Source organism: Ricinus communis, chromosome 1 (assembly GCF_019578655.1).
Source record: "Ricinus communis isolate WT05 ecotype wild-type chromosome 1, ASM1957865v1, whole genome shotgun sequence".
Lineage (NCBI taxonomy): Eukaryota > Viridiplantae > Streptophyta > Magnoliopsida > Malpighiales > Euphorbiaceae > Ricinus > Ricinus communis.
In genome coordinates, this window is record NC_063256.1 from 34,599,288 (window position 1) to 34,616,528 (window position 17,241).

The 17,241-nt window shown below is 30.9% G+C and overlaps 1 protein-coding gene across 1 annotated transcript; it reads left to right on the forward strand.

Moving 5' to 3' along the window:
* The first annotated feature begins 12,671 nt into the window (after nt 1-12,671).
* Nucleotides 12,672-14,099, forward strand: LOC8268796 (uncharacterized acetyltransferase At3g50280). The gene is given in 2 exon segments (XM_015721801.3): nt 12,672-13,592; nt 13,594-14,099. Coding segments are annotated over 2 exon segments (1,317 nt in total). The 3' UTR covers nt 13,990-14,099.
* Nucleotides 14,100-17,241: the final 3,142 nt, after the last annotated feature.

The following is a 17,241-nucleotide window of genomic DNA, read 5'->3' on the forward strand; positions in this document are numbered from 1 at the left end:
AAGGGGACTCCCCCTAAGGCTGATAATCCTGTTCAAAGCAGCTAAGAGAAGAATCAGAGTTAATCGGAAATAAAGACTGACAAGGTCCAGGAGGAAAAGCAACACCGGTGGAGGGTGTGTAGTAGGGTTTAGTTTCCACAAAGGTGACATCACGAGAAACATAAGCTTTGTGGGTAAAAGGATCATAGCATTTGTACCCTTTTTGGGTGGAAGAATAGCCAAGAAAGAGGATCTTGACCGAGCTTTTGTCTAGTTTGTGTGAGCGCTTGATATGAACATAACTAACACATCCAAAAACTCGGAGGTGGCCTACTTCTATTTTTCGGCTTTTGAGAACTTCTAGAGGGCTGAGATTTTTTTTTAAAAATGGGTAGATGATGATCACTAGTGGAAACCAGGCTCTGATACTATGTGAAAAGAACAATGAAGAAGGTTGAATTAAAAATAAGGATTCTGAGTTCTTTACAAGGAGAGGAATGATATATATATACATGATTTGCTTGTTTGTATTCTATCCTAACGGTTGCCTAACGACTCTTTCTGAATAGGGTATGGGTTGAAGTGACCTTTCCTACTTTGTAGGAAAGGATGCTCCTTTTTACCCTAAGGTCTGTGATGATAGGTCTGCACAAGCAACCTAGCTTGTGCAGCCTCTGAGACCTCAGCATCTTTTCTTCTTTCTTCAATAGTTTCAGATGATGAGAGGATACATTCAAACTCCTCTTGTCACAAGCTTTCCGATGGCATCTGTTTCATGGCGATCTGACTCCGTGGAAAAACCGACAGTTGGAAACTGCGAGGATGATTCGCGATGATTGGAGTCTAAATTAAAAAATCAAAAGCTAGAATCATCACCTATGCATTATCTCAAGTTCGTAGGTGAGCTCGGATCATCGATTGGCCTCTGGTGGCCAAATTCAAGTCAACTGGTTTATCAAGCGTCTAGATAAATTTTTTAGCGTGTTGATTTTAGAATTGTTAATTAAAAACTATATTGGTATTAAGTGGTGAAAAATAAATTAATATAAGTATCTTTGAGGAAATTTAAGCGTGTTATTAAAATTAAGTAAAATTGAGTAATATATTAAATTTTCAAAAGGTTTTATTATTAGTTGTTTTATAATATTAGAGATTTGAAGCTAATTAATTAAAATAAATAACTTAGTGGACCACAAAGTGATAGCCAGAAATTCCAGTAATTAATTAAATATATACGATTGAAATTTTAATTAAATGATTAGTCTATAATTATATTCAATTGCATTATTAGTAAATAAATGATAGATGACAGAAGAATATTATATTTTATTAGAATAAATAAATTTAAAATTTATATCTAAGAGATTAGAAAAATAAGTATAATTAATATTAGCTATTTAATAAATAGTATTGTAAGTGTGAGATAATTAGCTGGTTTGATATCTACACTTTGAGGTGGATTTATTATTAGATATAAGCACTAAAGTCAATTATAATAGCCATTAAATAAATGTTAATGTTGGAAAATAATTAAATAGGAGTAATAATTATTATTAATATAGTTATTGATCGGTATAGAGGGAGATTTAATTTAATAAAATTAATTCTTGGAGATTTCAGATGGAAAGTTTTGTGGAGTGTGTAGTATCAATTTTCTTACAGGTCGTGGATTCATTTTTACAGGAGAATTAATCCATTTTATAGGGGAGATGCTGCTGAATTTTCAGTAAAATTAATTAATTTGAATGGATAGTAATTAATAGGATTGTGCTAAAATAAGATTAGGATTAAAATTGGATTTTAAATATAGAATAATAGACATTGATTAAGAATTATAAGAAATAGATTTAAGATTAATTCTAAAGTATATTTATGCATGAATTATCGGATTGTGCGTTCGAATAGCTGCCTGGATAAAATTAGTAAAATTTAAGTGAAGGTGTAGTCAGTTGAGTCCTGCATACCAGGTGAGTGGGTAAACTTATAACATCATACTTCTTAGTATTATATTATTTATAATTATATTTCTATAAACTGTTGAAATTTTTCTATAGAAAGTTACTTATTTTAAATGTATTTCTAAACTCTATGATTTTCTATAGAAATTAGGAATAAGAAGTGATATTTTAGTTTTTGTCTTATAAATGAATATAAATTTATATAGCTGGATAAATAAGCATACACTCATTTATGTGACCTATGAGATCACACCTTTAGACATCATGTGTAAATAGATTATATTGTGTTTGGGACAACATTGAGTATACACATCGCCTTTGGGGCGTTCACTAGGTGGTGCCTTTTGGAGCTTATTGTCTATGCGCGTATGACTAGGATTTGCATTTTAGGCTGCTAGAGGAGAGGTCTTTGCGCTCAAAGTTGCCAGGAATAAATATGATACATTTATGAGTGTATATTATTTTTGACTGAATTATTTATTTTATATGCTACTGTTTTTCCTTAGTATGATATCATAAATTAAATTAGTAGCAGAAATCTTTCTGAATAGAATCAAGATTATGCAGTTATTTGATTTCAGACTAGAAAAAAATTTACAATTTCAGATACATATAGAAGTGAATATTACTTGTACAGTTTTATAAAAGTTTATTTGTCCAGCTAAAATTATTTTATTCAATATTTTATTTATGTTTAGAATGATAGCAATATTTTCTCTGTAGAAAAGTATTCAAGAACAGCATAATGTTATACAAATTTATTTAAATCACTATTTGTTTCCCTTTGTTATTTTTCTCCACCAGTGTTATGCAGGATGTCAAGAGTTAGATCAGATTAGAATTCGAGCAGTTAGACCTTTGGGTTGCTAGACTCCATAGTCTAGAAAAATGAAGATTGAGAATTAGCAAATTGGATAGTTAGGCCCAGTTCGAGCCGGGACATTACAGTTGGTATCAGAGTATAGGTTTACTTGGACTCTAGCAACCTGTTGTAGAATAATCTAGAATATTATAGAAAATGGAGTAATTAATAGAAGATAGAGTATAATTAATTAGAGATAATTCTAGAGATTAGAATATTCTAGAATAATAGAATATAATTAATTAGAGATAATTCTAGAGATTAGAATATTCTAGAATAAAAAACTTCTCCAATTGTATATATATATATATATATATATACTTCCATGATCAATAGACAACACAACAATTTCAGATTTATTTTCTACTTTTATATGGTATCTGAGTCTAATCTGATAATCTGATCCTTCTTTGCTTCAGATTGCCCAAGTGAGCAATCATTTGTTAAAAATAATTTTCTGCCCTAGTGAGCAGCACTATGAGATTCTTATGGTGTTTCTTTCTTTGTTGCCTGTATCTTTATTATTTGGAAACTGCTATTATCCATTTTGTTCTCTACTGCCTACTGTTGTAATCATGAGTGGTACCAAATCGGTTTACATCACTCGATATCATTCCAAAGAATGACAAAAATTACGGATCAAAAATTAAATTGGTCCAATTTTCGTGGATGGAGCAAGACTGTACGTGTGTATTTACGAAGCATCAACAAGGCTTATCACCTAACAGATAATTCTCCGGATGACAATACCAAGGAAGCTTGATTAACAGATGATGCCCACATATTGTTATAGCCGAGGAACTCAATTGATGGTGAAATACTTCCTCTTATTGATCACTGTGAGTATGTTAAGGAATTAATGGATTATCTGGATTTTATGTATTCGGGTAAAGGCAATATCTCTCGTATTTATGATGTGTGTCGGAGCTTTCATCGTACTGAACAGCAAGATCAATCTCTCACTGCTTATTTTATGAACTTTAAGCGTACTTATGAGGAGCTTAATATTTTATTACCCTTTAGTCCTGACGTGACAGTCCAACAGGCTCAACGAGAACAAATAGTTGTAATGAGTTTTCTTGCTGGTATTCATCCTGAATTTGAGTCGGTAAAATCTCAAGTTCTTTCCAGTCCCCAAATTCCAACGTTGCATGAGACTTTTAGTAGGGTTGTGCGCAATGAATCAACCCCATTAGTTGCTCCATCTCAGCCGACTAATGCCCTCATTAGTCAAAATACTGATTCTGGGCAATTCAGCAGGAACATTAATAAAGGGGAAAGTTCAAGTAATCGGGTTCCAGAACAAGGGGGAGTTGTCTGCTACTATTGTCATGAGCCCGGAGACATAAAACGAACTTGTAAGAAATTGTAAAATAGGCTTCAAAGGAATCTGTCTGTGCATATTGCAGCTACTCCTTCTCCTCAACCAAATGATAAGACAATCATAGTGAGTCTTGTCAATTTGCCAAACATCATCGTGTGTTTTCAGGTCCAAGAGTCAATAAACGGGCTAGTAGTCCTTTTGAGTTAGTTCATTCTGACATTTAGGGTCCTTGTTCTGTAGTCTAAAACTGGATTTCGTTATTTTGTCACTTTTGTAGATGATTATTCTCGTGTTACTTGGCTTTATTTAATTAAAAATCGTTCTGAGTTATTTTCACATTTTTCTAATTTTTGTGCTGAAATTAAAACACAATTTAATCTTTTTGTGCTTAACTTAAGAAGTGACAATACAAAAGAATACTTATCCCACTCTTTTCAAACTTACATGACTCAAAATGGTATTCTTCATCAAACTTCTTGTGTTGATACACCTTCTCAGAATGGTGTAGCTGAAAGGAAAAATAGGCACCTCCTTGAAATAGCTAGAGCTCTTCTATTTCAGATGCAAGTTCCTAAATCATTCTGGGCTGATGCGGTTTCAACCGCTTGTTTCTTAATCAATCGTATGCCATCTTCTGTCCTTCATGGTAAGCCTTCTTATAGTATTCTGTTTCCTAATAAACCTTTATTTCCTATCGAACTACGAATCTTTGGGTGTACATGTTTTATCAGAGATGTTCGTCCTTATGTTACAAAATTAGATCCTAAGTCTCTTAAGTGTGTCTTTCTTGGTTATTCTCGTCTTCAGAAGGGATATCGTTGTTATTGCCCTGATCTTAATCGATACTTGGTATCTACTGATGTTACTTTTTTTGAAAGCACTCGATTTTTCTCTATATCTCCTTCTTTAGAACAAGCTGAGGATGTTGATTAGTTGATTTATACAACTACCAACATAGTAGCTGCAGACTCCAATCCACCATAAATTCAGCAACCACATATTCACCATATCTATTCTAGAAGGCCGGTTTCCAGTGATTCATGTCTTGTACCTATGGCTTCTTCATCATCAGATCCTTCTCTCGACTTGGACCTTCCTATTGCCATTCGGAAAGGTAAGCGTCAGTGCACTTACCCCATTTCTTCCTTTATATCTTATGATCATTTGTCACCTTCTTCCTATTCTTTTATTGCCTCTATCAATTCCATCACTATTCCCAAAACAGTGCATGAAGCTTTATCTCACTCTGGTTGGCGCCACGCCATGATAGAAGAGATGAATACATTAGATGCAAATGGTACTTGGCAATTGGTTGATTTACCTGCAAGCAGAAAGACGATCAGATGTAAATGGATATTTACCATCAAAGTTAATCCAGATGGGTCAGTGGCTCGCCTCAAAGCCCGCTTAGTAGCAAAAGGCTATGCTCAGACTTATGGAGTGGATTATTCTGATACTTTCTCTCATGTTGCTAAAATGGCATCTGTTCAGATTTGCATCTCTCTAGCCGCTACACATGACTGGCCATTACATCAACTGGACATAAAAAATGCCTTTCTTCATGGTGATCTTAAGGAAGAAGTTTACATGGAGCAACCACCTGGATTTGTTGCTTAGGGGGAGTCTGGGAAAGTATGTCATCTTCACAAATCATTATATGGGTTGAAACAAAGCCCGTGAGCTTGTTTTGAAAAATTCAGTGAAGCTGTTGAGACATTTAGGATGAGAAAATACAAATCTGATCACTCAGTTTTCTATAAACACTCAGAATCTGGTATCATTCTGTTAGTGGTATATGTGGATGATATTGTAATCACTAGGAGTGATTCTACAAGCATTTTATCACTTAAGTCCTTCCTTCATTCCCAGTTTCACACGAAGGATATGGAAAATCTGAAATATTTTTTGGGTGTTGAGGTAATGAGAAGCAAGAAATGTATTTTTCTGTCCCAGCGAAAATATGTCCTTGATTTACTGCAAGAAACGGGAAAACTGGGGGCAAAACCGTGCAATGTACCAATGCATCCTAATATGAAATTCACATAAGATGGTGAATTATTTGAGTATCCTGAGAGATATAGACGGCTAGTTGGGAAGTTGAATTACCTTACAATAACTCGACCTGATATTGCCTATTCAGTTAGTGTTAGTCAATTTATGGCAGCTCCAACAGTTCATCACTAGGCAGCCTTAGAACAAATATTATGTTATCTAAAAGGAGCTCCAAGATGAGGAATTCTCTATCAAAATCATGGGCATACTCAAATCGAATGCTTCTCGGATGCAGATTGGGTAGGTTCTAAAATGGATAGAAGATCCACTACAGGCTACTGTATTTTTCTTGGAGGGAATCTAGTCTCATGGAAAAGCAAGAAGTAAAATGTTGTATCCCGATCAAGCGCAGAGCCAGAATACAGAGCTATGCCAAAAGCAACATGTGAAATTATATGGATATACCAACTTCTGATGGAAATTAGTATAAAAATGTCTTTGCCGGCAAGACTTTGGTGTGATAATAAAGCTGCACTTCACATTGCTGCTAATCCAGTGTTTCATGAATGAACAAACCACATCGAGATTGATTGTCACTTTGTTCGTGAAAAACTACAACAGGGTCTAATCACTACTAGTTATGTGAAGACAGGAGAACAGATAGGGGATATATTTACGAAAGCTTTGAATGGAATTAGAGTGGACTACTTTTGTAACAAGCTGGGTATGATTGATATCTATGCTCTAGCTTGAGGGGGAGTGTTGTAGAATACTCTAGAATATTATAGAATATGGAGTAATTAATAGAAGATAGAGTATAATTAATTAGAGATAATTCTAGAGATTAGAATATTCTAGAATAATAGAGTATAATTAATTAGAGATAATTCTAGAGATTAGAATATTTTAGAATAAAAAACTTCTCCAATTGTATATATATATATATATATATATATACTTCCATGATCAATAGACAACACAACAATTTCCGATTTATTTTCTACTTTTACACAACCGAAGCATCAGCTTTAAGATCTTTATTTAGGTATAAGTTAGGGTCAATAAATTATAAGGCTGCTTTTTCTAGAGAAATTAATAATTAAGGATAAAACCAAATAGAGATGAAGGTGTAAATTATCAGTAGTGCAAAATGCATTAAATTGCAAAAATGTGGTTAGTAGAATTAAAGAATTAAGTATTATGGTTGAACATCCAAGAAGATTCCAATTTTTAAGGAATTTAAAGTAATGTTTTCTTAAGATTAAAAATCTAATTCCATTTTAGTATGAGAAATGAGTTTTTGTTTATGATACGAGATTTCCTACCCCTAATTTTAAAGAATTTAGACGCTTTTGACAGTTGAAAGCTTTAGTTCTGATTCGATGATGGTGAACAAGCTTGTTGATGGCAAGTGATTTGTGAGGACATTTATGCAAGTGAATTTTGAAATTTAAATCATTTGAAAAGTTTTTATTATTTCAGAACTTGACTATTTCTGTCCAGAATCATATCATGCAGTCTATATCGCATCAATACTGTAATACCCGAAAATTTTCTTTAATAATGATTATATTAATAATGATTAATAATGAGTTTTTATTTAAATCAATTTTATTTTATTTTATTTTTATTTGGTTTAATTAGAATGATTTAAATGCAATTTTGAAATTTGATATTTAAATGAATAAATGAGTTATTTTTCTATACCCAATTAGTTTGAAATTTTAAGAAATTAATCAAGTAAATTATTTGAAGGGTAAATTATATTTTTGGTTATTCAAATTTTTTCCAAATGTATATATATATAAATAAAATTATATATTGGAGAATTATGAAAGAATTTGTAAAGGGTGTTTTTATAAAAGAATTTTGGGAAAATTGGTATTTTAATTAGCTAATGGTATTTAATTTTAAGTTGAAAAATATTTAGCAAATTGGCTATTTAATTTAATTGTTTGTTAGGACTAAATTGGAAATTTATTTTGGAATAAGGATTAAAAGTATAATTTTATTTTTATGGAGTTTTAATAGAAATTTGTAAGTTTGGTATTTTTGTAAATAAATATGTCGGTCAGGGGTATATATGTAATTATATATTTTTAATAATTCTAATTTGGCCCAAATTAATTAGTTAAGGGCTTAATTAAAAGGCTAAAGGAAAGTTTAGGGGTTATTTGGAAATTCTGCAGGATGAAATTGTAAGTAATTAAAAAAGTTGAGTGACCAATTTGTAAGAAAGGAAAGTTCAGGGGCCTAATGTTGATATGGAGAAGAAAGAAAAGGAAAGGAGAGGCGTCGGGGAGAGAGAAAGGGGGCCGCCGGGAAGAGAGAGAGAGAGAGTGTTGGTGTCCTTCCGCGACGACGCGTCTGGTGGTAGAGTGACATGGCGGCAGCGGCGGAATCGCGAGGCAACGGCCGTTCGGCATCCTTTCCGGTCGATCTCGGTGGTAATAGGCTCCCCTCGGAAAGACCTTCCTTTTGGTGGTGGCGGCGTCAGTTTTGGTGGCCGGAGGAGGGAGTTCCAGCGAAGTGATGGCAGCAGCGTTTTTGGATTTTTCCAGCGAGCACCGGTAGAGGATGGACGATTGGAGGATGTATCCCGACTCTCCTCAGCTTAAGCTTCGCAATGGCACCAGTTTCGTGGCGATCGGGCTTCGTTTGTGAATCAACGGCCAAGATCGTCCGCAAATCTCTCCGGATGATTGGGGGTCGGATCGGAAAATCGAAAGCAGGGATTGTCATCAGCGTATCGTTTGAGTCTGATGGTGTGTTCGGATCGTTGATCGAACTCCGGCGGCTGGAGGCGAGTCGATCGAGCAATCAAGCATCTCGGTAATTTTCTCTGGCCCGTTAATTTTAGAATTCTTGGTTTAATTGTGTGTCTATTGAATTGTGTTATGTATTAGATGATATTTGTGAGTCAAAAATAATTGTTTGTCGGACTGCCTGCCATAGTCGTATTTTTGTGTTGTGTGGCGGAGTTGGAAAAAATAGTGAAGTTTGGGAACCCGACTCTCGTTATTTGGATTGTTGGATTTTTGAAGTGTTTTTCTGGCAGGTCTTGGACCCATTTTACAGGGGGTAAATGTCCGTGTTGTAGGGGAGGTTCTACCGAATTTTCGGTAGAATTTAGTCGAGTCGAGATTCTTAGACAGTCAGTCCTAGGAATCTAGACCTAGGGTCAATTGTAATTGTTCAGCATAATTGATAAATTATTTTCCGTGATTAGATGATCTGTTTATTCAGCTCGCTCCAACCGAGGCACCGGAGCAGAGCTAGAAGGTCGCCAAATCTGTGAGTTAAAGTCACTAAATCGTTGCACTATTGCTAAGTCTGAATTTAATATGCTATTTTAGAAATTTATGCTTAATATGATTATTAGTATCGCAATATAAAGAATTGTACTTGATTATTAATTATTGAAAATAATATAAATATTATTATTAGTAACGTTATAATAATATAAATATTATTATTATTTTTTCACACGAATTGCACGTTGCCTTACCCTAAATTTTTAATCTTTATTTCAATATGTGTTGAATGATTTCATTAGACAATGATATTTATTAAATGTGATGATTGCGTTTTGGGAAATGTGGCTTTTGTAGAACATGCCACCTGGTGGGTTACATCAGGACCGCGTGCGCACCCGTAATAATCATGGACATAAGATTATTATGGATTTGTTTGCCCTGATCGAGCATTGCTCTCTGGGCTGAGTTCAGTTGTTTGCCGGAGTTAAGGTCCCTGATCGAGCAACGCTCTCTGGGCGCCGGCTTAGTTGGAATTCAAGTGTTCAGGCTGGAGGTAAGGACCCTGATCGAGCTTGCTCTCTGGGCGCCAGACCTATTGGATTAAGAGAGCCGAAAGGCTACTAGAATTTGGGGTTAAGGTTCTACTGAGCCACTCGTCCCGTAAAAGTAAAAATATATTTTTATTTATTTATTTATTTATTTATTATGGTATGATTATAGTATGATTGGTATTTATGTGCATGGTTTGATATACTGATTCAAATCATTTATATTTTTTGTAAAGAATGCAATAGTCTCAAGATTATTTGATTTTAACTCACTCTCGAGACTGACAGTTTCAATTTATTTTTATTTTTTTTCAAACTCGTGACTGTTAGCCTTTCCGCGACTCTTAATCAGTAACCCGACTCCTTCATCATCTGGTGGTGTATTTGACTTGGTATGTTAAATTGTAAAAATTTTAGATTCTCCGCAATAGTAATAGTAGATGTATTAGATGTAAATTTTCTGAGTTTCTGGTCTCACCAAATTCTTCTGGCAGATCGAATTAGTTATGTAATATTTAATGTTACTGTAAATTGTGGCATTAATAATAGTAGAATTTGAGTTGAGATTTGTTTGAGTCAGTGAGTGTCAGGTTTACTACGGGATTCGATGGCCTTAAGCCTACCTATTCCCTAGTACCGATCACGAGCCCATGAATGGGGTCGTGACAAATACTCATATAACACAGTCATTACATCACGGTTATTCACTCATTATATTTATTGTGTGTACATAGTCTAATGTTCTGGACACATGGGTGCAAATTCCAAACATCAAGAAATATTTTTAAATTATTTAATGATCTTCATTCAAAGTATTTTAACAGTGTTATTTAGAGAAATGACTCCAAAAATTTAATTTGATCTTTTGGATGGATGATAGAAAAATGGAGTTCAAGTTACTACTTTAATTTCTTTGGTAATTAATGGAAGCCAAACTTATGAGTTTTCTTAAGGTAATATAACTAGAGAAATATATACTTGTCTTCTGGTGACTAGTGGTGTTAAAGTATATGATTTGAACAAGTTATCTTAAGTGGATATATTGCATCTAGGGTTGAATTGACAGTTACAAATTATTGGTGTTATATTTATTGGAGATTTTTATCAGTTACTTGGTTATGTCTAAATTACTTTGGGATAGCAGAATATAGTGAAGCTCTTGTGATGTTAGGCGCAAGTATAAAATGGATAGTAGATAGAACTATAGTTGTGGCTTGTCCTTGAACTCGTAGCTTTCTTAGAGTAGTAAACAAGTTTTGATTAAGTTAAACTGATTTTACTTCTTGTTGATAGTAGGCTTGTGAATTATAAATAAATCTAAATCATAATCTAAGCAATCGAAGATGAAACGGATTTTTAAGTTTGATGAGTTTAGTTAGATAATTGCATAATAAGAAAATTATTGAATTTATTTAGTTATATGTATTATGATCAAATTATAGATCTTATCAGTCATGAATGGAGTTTAGGAATATGTAATTAGGAATAAGTTTAAGGTCCTGATATAATTAAGAGAATTGTACGGACTTGTAAATAAGATATAGCTAGTGGTAGTCTTTAGTTAAGTTATGTTAAGAGAAGCAGAGTACGGAAAAAGGCTAGTCGTAGCAAGGAGAGATTATGTGCAGGTATGTTCTACATTTTGTGGATAGGGAGCTGAGATGGATATTGAAATCATAATCTAAAGATATGAGATGATAACCAAGAATAATATTTAATTAAGTGAGAGTAATAACTACGTGGTGTTTTTGCTAGTAAACGGCTAATAAATGTATATTTGATTAATTGATATTTATATTTTTTATTTTTCTATTGGTAAAAGTTAAAAAAGAAAAAGAAATTAAAACCATTAATACTCATAGAAATAAAAACAAAATAAAGAATAAAATATAAAGAGTTTATTGGACTTAAATAAATATTTTTCTCTTTATATTTAAATATTTCTTAAGATATTTTTATATTATAAAAATTATTCTTTTTAAAATAAAAAACACTATTTGCGATGCTCTTAGGGCTTGTTAGCTATAACTAACTAGCTAGCTATTACATGATTAATATTTTGACACAGGTTGGTATGTAGTTGGCACAAGCAATAGAGGCTCTTTCTTATAAATAGCAAGACCGGGTGCTTCTTCCATGTTGATATCTTCTATCTTCATGTTATAAGGCAATTTACAATCAACACAAAACAAAAGATTTGCAAGGGCAAGTTCTACAGTAGCCATTGCCATAGTGATGCCAGGACAACCTCTCCTTCCGCCATCAATCGGTGACATTTCATAATTCATTCCTTTATAAATCAATAGAACTGTCTAAGAATCTCTCAGGAAAAAACTCTTTAGGGTTCTTCTATATCTTTGGATCTCTTCCCATTATGAAAAAAATTAATTAATAGTTTAAAATAATAAATTATATAAGATTTATTAATATTAAAATATTTAATTTATTTAATTATTTCTTATAGTATATTCAGCTGAGGAAAATAAAATTTTATGGTAACCAAATCGGTGCAGCAGTATTAATTGAGGACATTAAAATAAAAGAGACTTTCTGAATATTGATCTTTAGTTTTTATTTAATATGATATAAAATATATTTTAATATTAGTATAATATGAAACCAGAATTGAAATGGAATAAATATTAGTAGATTGTTTAATAATTATGCAGGCAGCTCCTTTCATGTATATAAGGCTAAAATCTTGTCCGAGACTATGAACTTGTTGAGTTTGAAGTTTTCTGAAAATTAAATATGGCAGGAATTCTATTATTATGTACAAGTACAGTTAGTGCCAGAGCATTTCCAGGATCAATACAGAAGCTCGAATTAAGCTCAAGTGATGTCAGCCTCATCCTGCTTCAATACATCCAAATGGGGATTCTCTTCCCCAACCCTGAACCATCGCAAGTGGAAAACTTAATACAGCACTTGAAAACCTCACTTTCTCGAACACTTGATTTCTTCTTTCCTCTTGCAGGCCGCCTAGCAACCGCCCAACAGGACGATACAACCATCTGTTACTTTATTGATTGCAATAATGCTGCAGCCCATTTTGTTCATGCTGTAGCTGAAAGTGCCACCGTTTCTGATATCCTTGAACCCTTCTACGTTCCTCCGAGCGTTCACTCATTTTTTCCTCTGAACGGGTGCAAAAACTACGAGGGTGTTTCGAAACCATTGCTTGCAGTTCAAGTTACAGAGCTAGCCGATCGAGTCTTTATAGGCTTCGCTGTCAACCATGTAGTTGCTGATGGCACAGCGTTCTGGAATTTCATCAATTCTTGGTCAGAGATATCTCGTGGTTCGGATCAGATATCCGAACCTCCTCTCTTCGAACATTGGTTTCGTGGTGCTGAAAGCTACTGCCCCATCAGTTTGCCTCTCGCACTCATCAAAACTGATGATGAGTCCACCCCGCCACAGTTCCGAGAGAGAATATTGCATTTCGGCAAGGAAACTATTGGGAGGCTGAGAGCAAAAGCAAATGCAGAGGCGGGAACTGACAGGATTTCCTCTCTCCAATCAATCTTGGCTCATGTTTGGCGATCTGTAATTCGAAACAAACAACTCGACCCTAGTCAAGAAACAACTTTCCGCCTGCCAATTGAAGTTAGATCAAGAATGCTTCAGTCAAAATTACCGAAAGGTTATTTTGGAAATGCATTTCTGATTTAGGAAAGTGAATTCGCAAGTAAGAGAGCCACTAGATGAGCAGCAGGGACTTGGGTACGCAGCGCTACAGATGAACAAGGCCATTGCATGTTACACGGAAGACAATATAAGGAACGACATAGAATCCTGGATAAAGAGTCCTAATCTAGGAACTGTAAGTGAACTTTCAAAAAATGCTTTAGGCGTAGGCAATTCGCCTCGGTTCAATGTTTATGGTAATGATTTCGGTTGGGGAAGACCAATTGCAGTCAGAAGTGGGCTTGGAAACAAGTTTGACGGGAAGATAATTGTATTTCCAGGAGCTAAAGAATGCAATATAGATCTTCAAATTTGCCTTAATCCTGATGTTATGCATGCTATGGAAAACGACCCAGAGTTCCTAGCTGCATGTTCCTAATTAGATGGACTCGGGAAGCTAAGAGCGTATAGAGCATTTCTATAATTTCTAATAAATTTATTGAATATAAAAATAAAAACAATAATTGATATTTGTACGTTTTATATTTTTACTAATAAAATTACTATTTAATATAAAAATATTTAATATTTTTATTTATAAAAATAAAAATAAAATAGAAAATATATATTATATATACAGAGCTTCTCTATTTTATATTTTATAGGAAAATTCCTAAATAATAAATTTTTATTTAAATTTTATGTATATATCATAACTAATAATAATAAAAATATATATAAATATTTTATATGAATCTCTATTTTTGCGTTGTATTTTTGTTGATTTTTCAATTTTTTTATGAATCTCTATTTTTCTGAAATTTATAAGTTGCTTTCTTGTACTTGTTTTCTATTTCTAATTATTTCTATATTTTAAATTATATATTTCTATTTTTTTATGGTTTTTTGTCATAATATTTTTTTTATTTCATAAAAAATGAACTTTAATTTCGATGTTCATTGAACAAGTTGGAAACTTTACAATTATAGACTCCGTAGCATAACAGAAAATGACTTTTATCCAAAAATAGATAACATAGTAAGAGTTTTTTCTAGTTTAATTAAATTTCGAATTTAAACTTTAAATATATAAGTGTGTTAAAATTCTTAGGGAATAATTTTACTATTCATAAAAATCTTGTCTAACGCGTTCTATATTAAATTTAAATAAATATACACTAAAAAAATAAAATAAAAATTATTTTTTTCATTGATTATTACTTCTAAATTCAATGCAAATATGAACACGTGCAATAGCAATTCAACCAAATAACATAAGTCTATATCTTTATATATATGAAAGTAATGTTTTGAATACGCTTTCTCTTTTTTACATAATTTTTTATTTTTAAAATTTTTTAAATTTATATAATTATTTTTTTTTTTAAGTTCTATCTTTCTTTTTTTAAAGTAACATATTTAACAAATTTTATTTCACTTAAATTTTTTAGTTCTAAAACTGAAAAATGCCTGTTGTAAGACACCTTTTAAATTGCAAATAAGAATTGTAATATAGCTAAAGTTAAAAATGTGTTTATTTGTGTTAAGAATTTGATTAGGGCCTCAATTAATGAGGAGTTTGTAATATAATTAAAGTTAAAAGAGGTGTTTATTTTTGTCAAAATATTAAATAGAGGCTTAAATGCTCTAAGATTTAGGGGCATGTTTACATCTTCCCTTTTGAAAACCAAAATTCTTTCTCCTTTTCTTTCTTTTCTTTTTCTATTTATTTTTTAATTTTCTCAAAGTTCAGTTATTCTTCTAATTTTCAATAGTAAAAGAAATTAAAGAGATATGCAATGCATAACATTAGCTGCTAAAATGTCAACTTTGCCTCTTGAATTTGGATTCAATTGACAATTCATATAGATTCTAAATTTTTTTTATTAATTTATATAGTAATTTAGTAAAAAAAGTCAATTTAATCCAATTAAAAGAAATTTTAGTTCTTAAACGTTATACTAATTGTCAAATATATAAAATCATATTTTTTACTGAATTAAAGTAAAATTATTTGATTTTAAGATAATTTATTCATAATATTAAGTAAAAATAATTACATAATATTTTTAATTAAAAATTACAAATTAAATAATATTATCGAACTCATATAAAATTATATTCTTACAAAAATAGAATAAAATCAAAATTCTAGCAATTTTTAGTCTTAATTTTTAATAAAAATAATAATTTAATTAGTTTGTAACTCGTCTTAAATCTTCACTCGATGATTATATATATGATTTATAAATTTAAAATATATATATATTTTAAATAGATTTTGACAATATTAAATTAAATAATTTTTTAAAATGTCCGATATTTTTTCAGATCAAGATCCAGATCTAATTTGAACTAAAAAATTTTAAATTATTATTTTCCATTAGAAACTAAGACTAAACTGTATTGCTAAAATGAAAGACTTTATTTTAATTTTATAAAAGCATAATCTTATATGGTTTGGTAATATTATTTAATTTAAATTATTAATTAAAAATATTATTTAATTATTTTTATTAGATCATTAGAGTAAATTATATTAAAATTAATAATTTTATTCTAACTTGATAAAAAGTTATCTTTACAAAATTTGACATTTATTATTGATATTCAATGACCAAATTAAAATTTTTGTATTAACTAAATAAATTAATTGAAATGAATTAGACACTTATACCAAGTTTTTGGATAAATTAACTAGAAAATTAAAATATAAATTAATTGCCTATTAACTCTACCTTTGAGAAAAAATTGGCACTTTAATCTAACATTAAAATATAATATGCTCGCTCATTTAACATAAATGACAAATTTATCAAAATGAAAAACCATCAAGATTGTATTTTTATAATAAATATTTATTAAATATTAGAATTGTATTAATTTTAAATAAATAGATAAATAAAATAAGAAAATCAATCAACTTAATAAATTTAAAAATGAATAAATAAGAAAATTTAATCATTATATTCTTCTTTTTTTCTTTTTTTCTTTTCTATATTTATTTCAAATATTATTTACATAATATTATACCAACTCCATATACAAGTGTAAATTTTATTTTATTATTGTGTTAAAACTATTTCTACTTAAATGTTATATTAAGTACTTCTTTTGTCAAAAAATGATAATCTTTAAGAAAAAAAAAAGGCAATAGCACGATTTGTCTCCAAACAAATCACCAAATTCATGTTATATTTGTTACCTTTTATACATTACTTTTTTGATAAATACATAATCCAATAATAATCATTCGTTACTAATATAAACAATTATATAATTTTCCTAATAAAACATAAAAACCTTATAGTTAGATTATTTTCTCAAAATAATACTTTAAAAGTCTCTAGACTTTTCACTTAAAATTTATATTTTTATTAGAGTCCCTCTTAATATTTAGTTTTTTTATATTTATAAATTTTTAAAAAAATATTATTCTCAACAATATTTAGCTTTTGGATTTTAACTATTTTTTTTAATTTTGAATGGCGGCAATAATGTAGGAGAACTTAAAAAGAAAAAGATGAGTTTTCATAAAAAAAATAAAAAAGAATATTGAAATTTTAAAAACAAAAATTAAAAAGAAAATTTGAGGTTCTATTTTTAAGCTACTAAACAAAAAAAACCATTCAAAATATATAAAAATTAATTACTTTTTTAATACCAATTTAATTTTATAGACTTTATAATT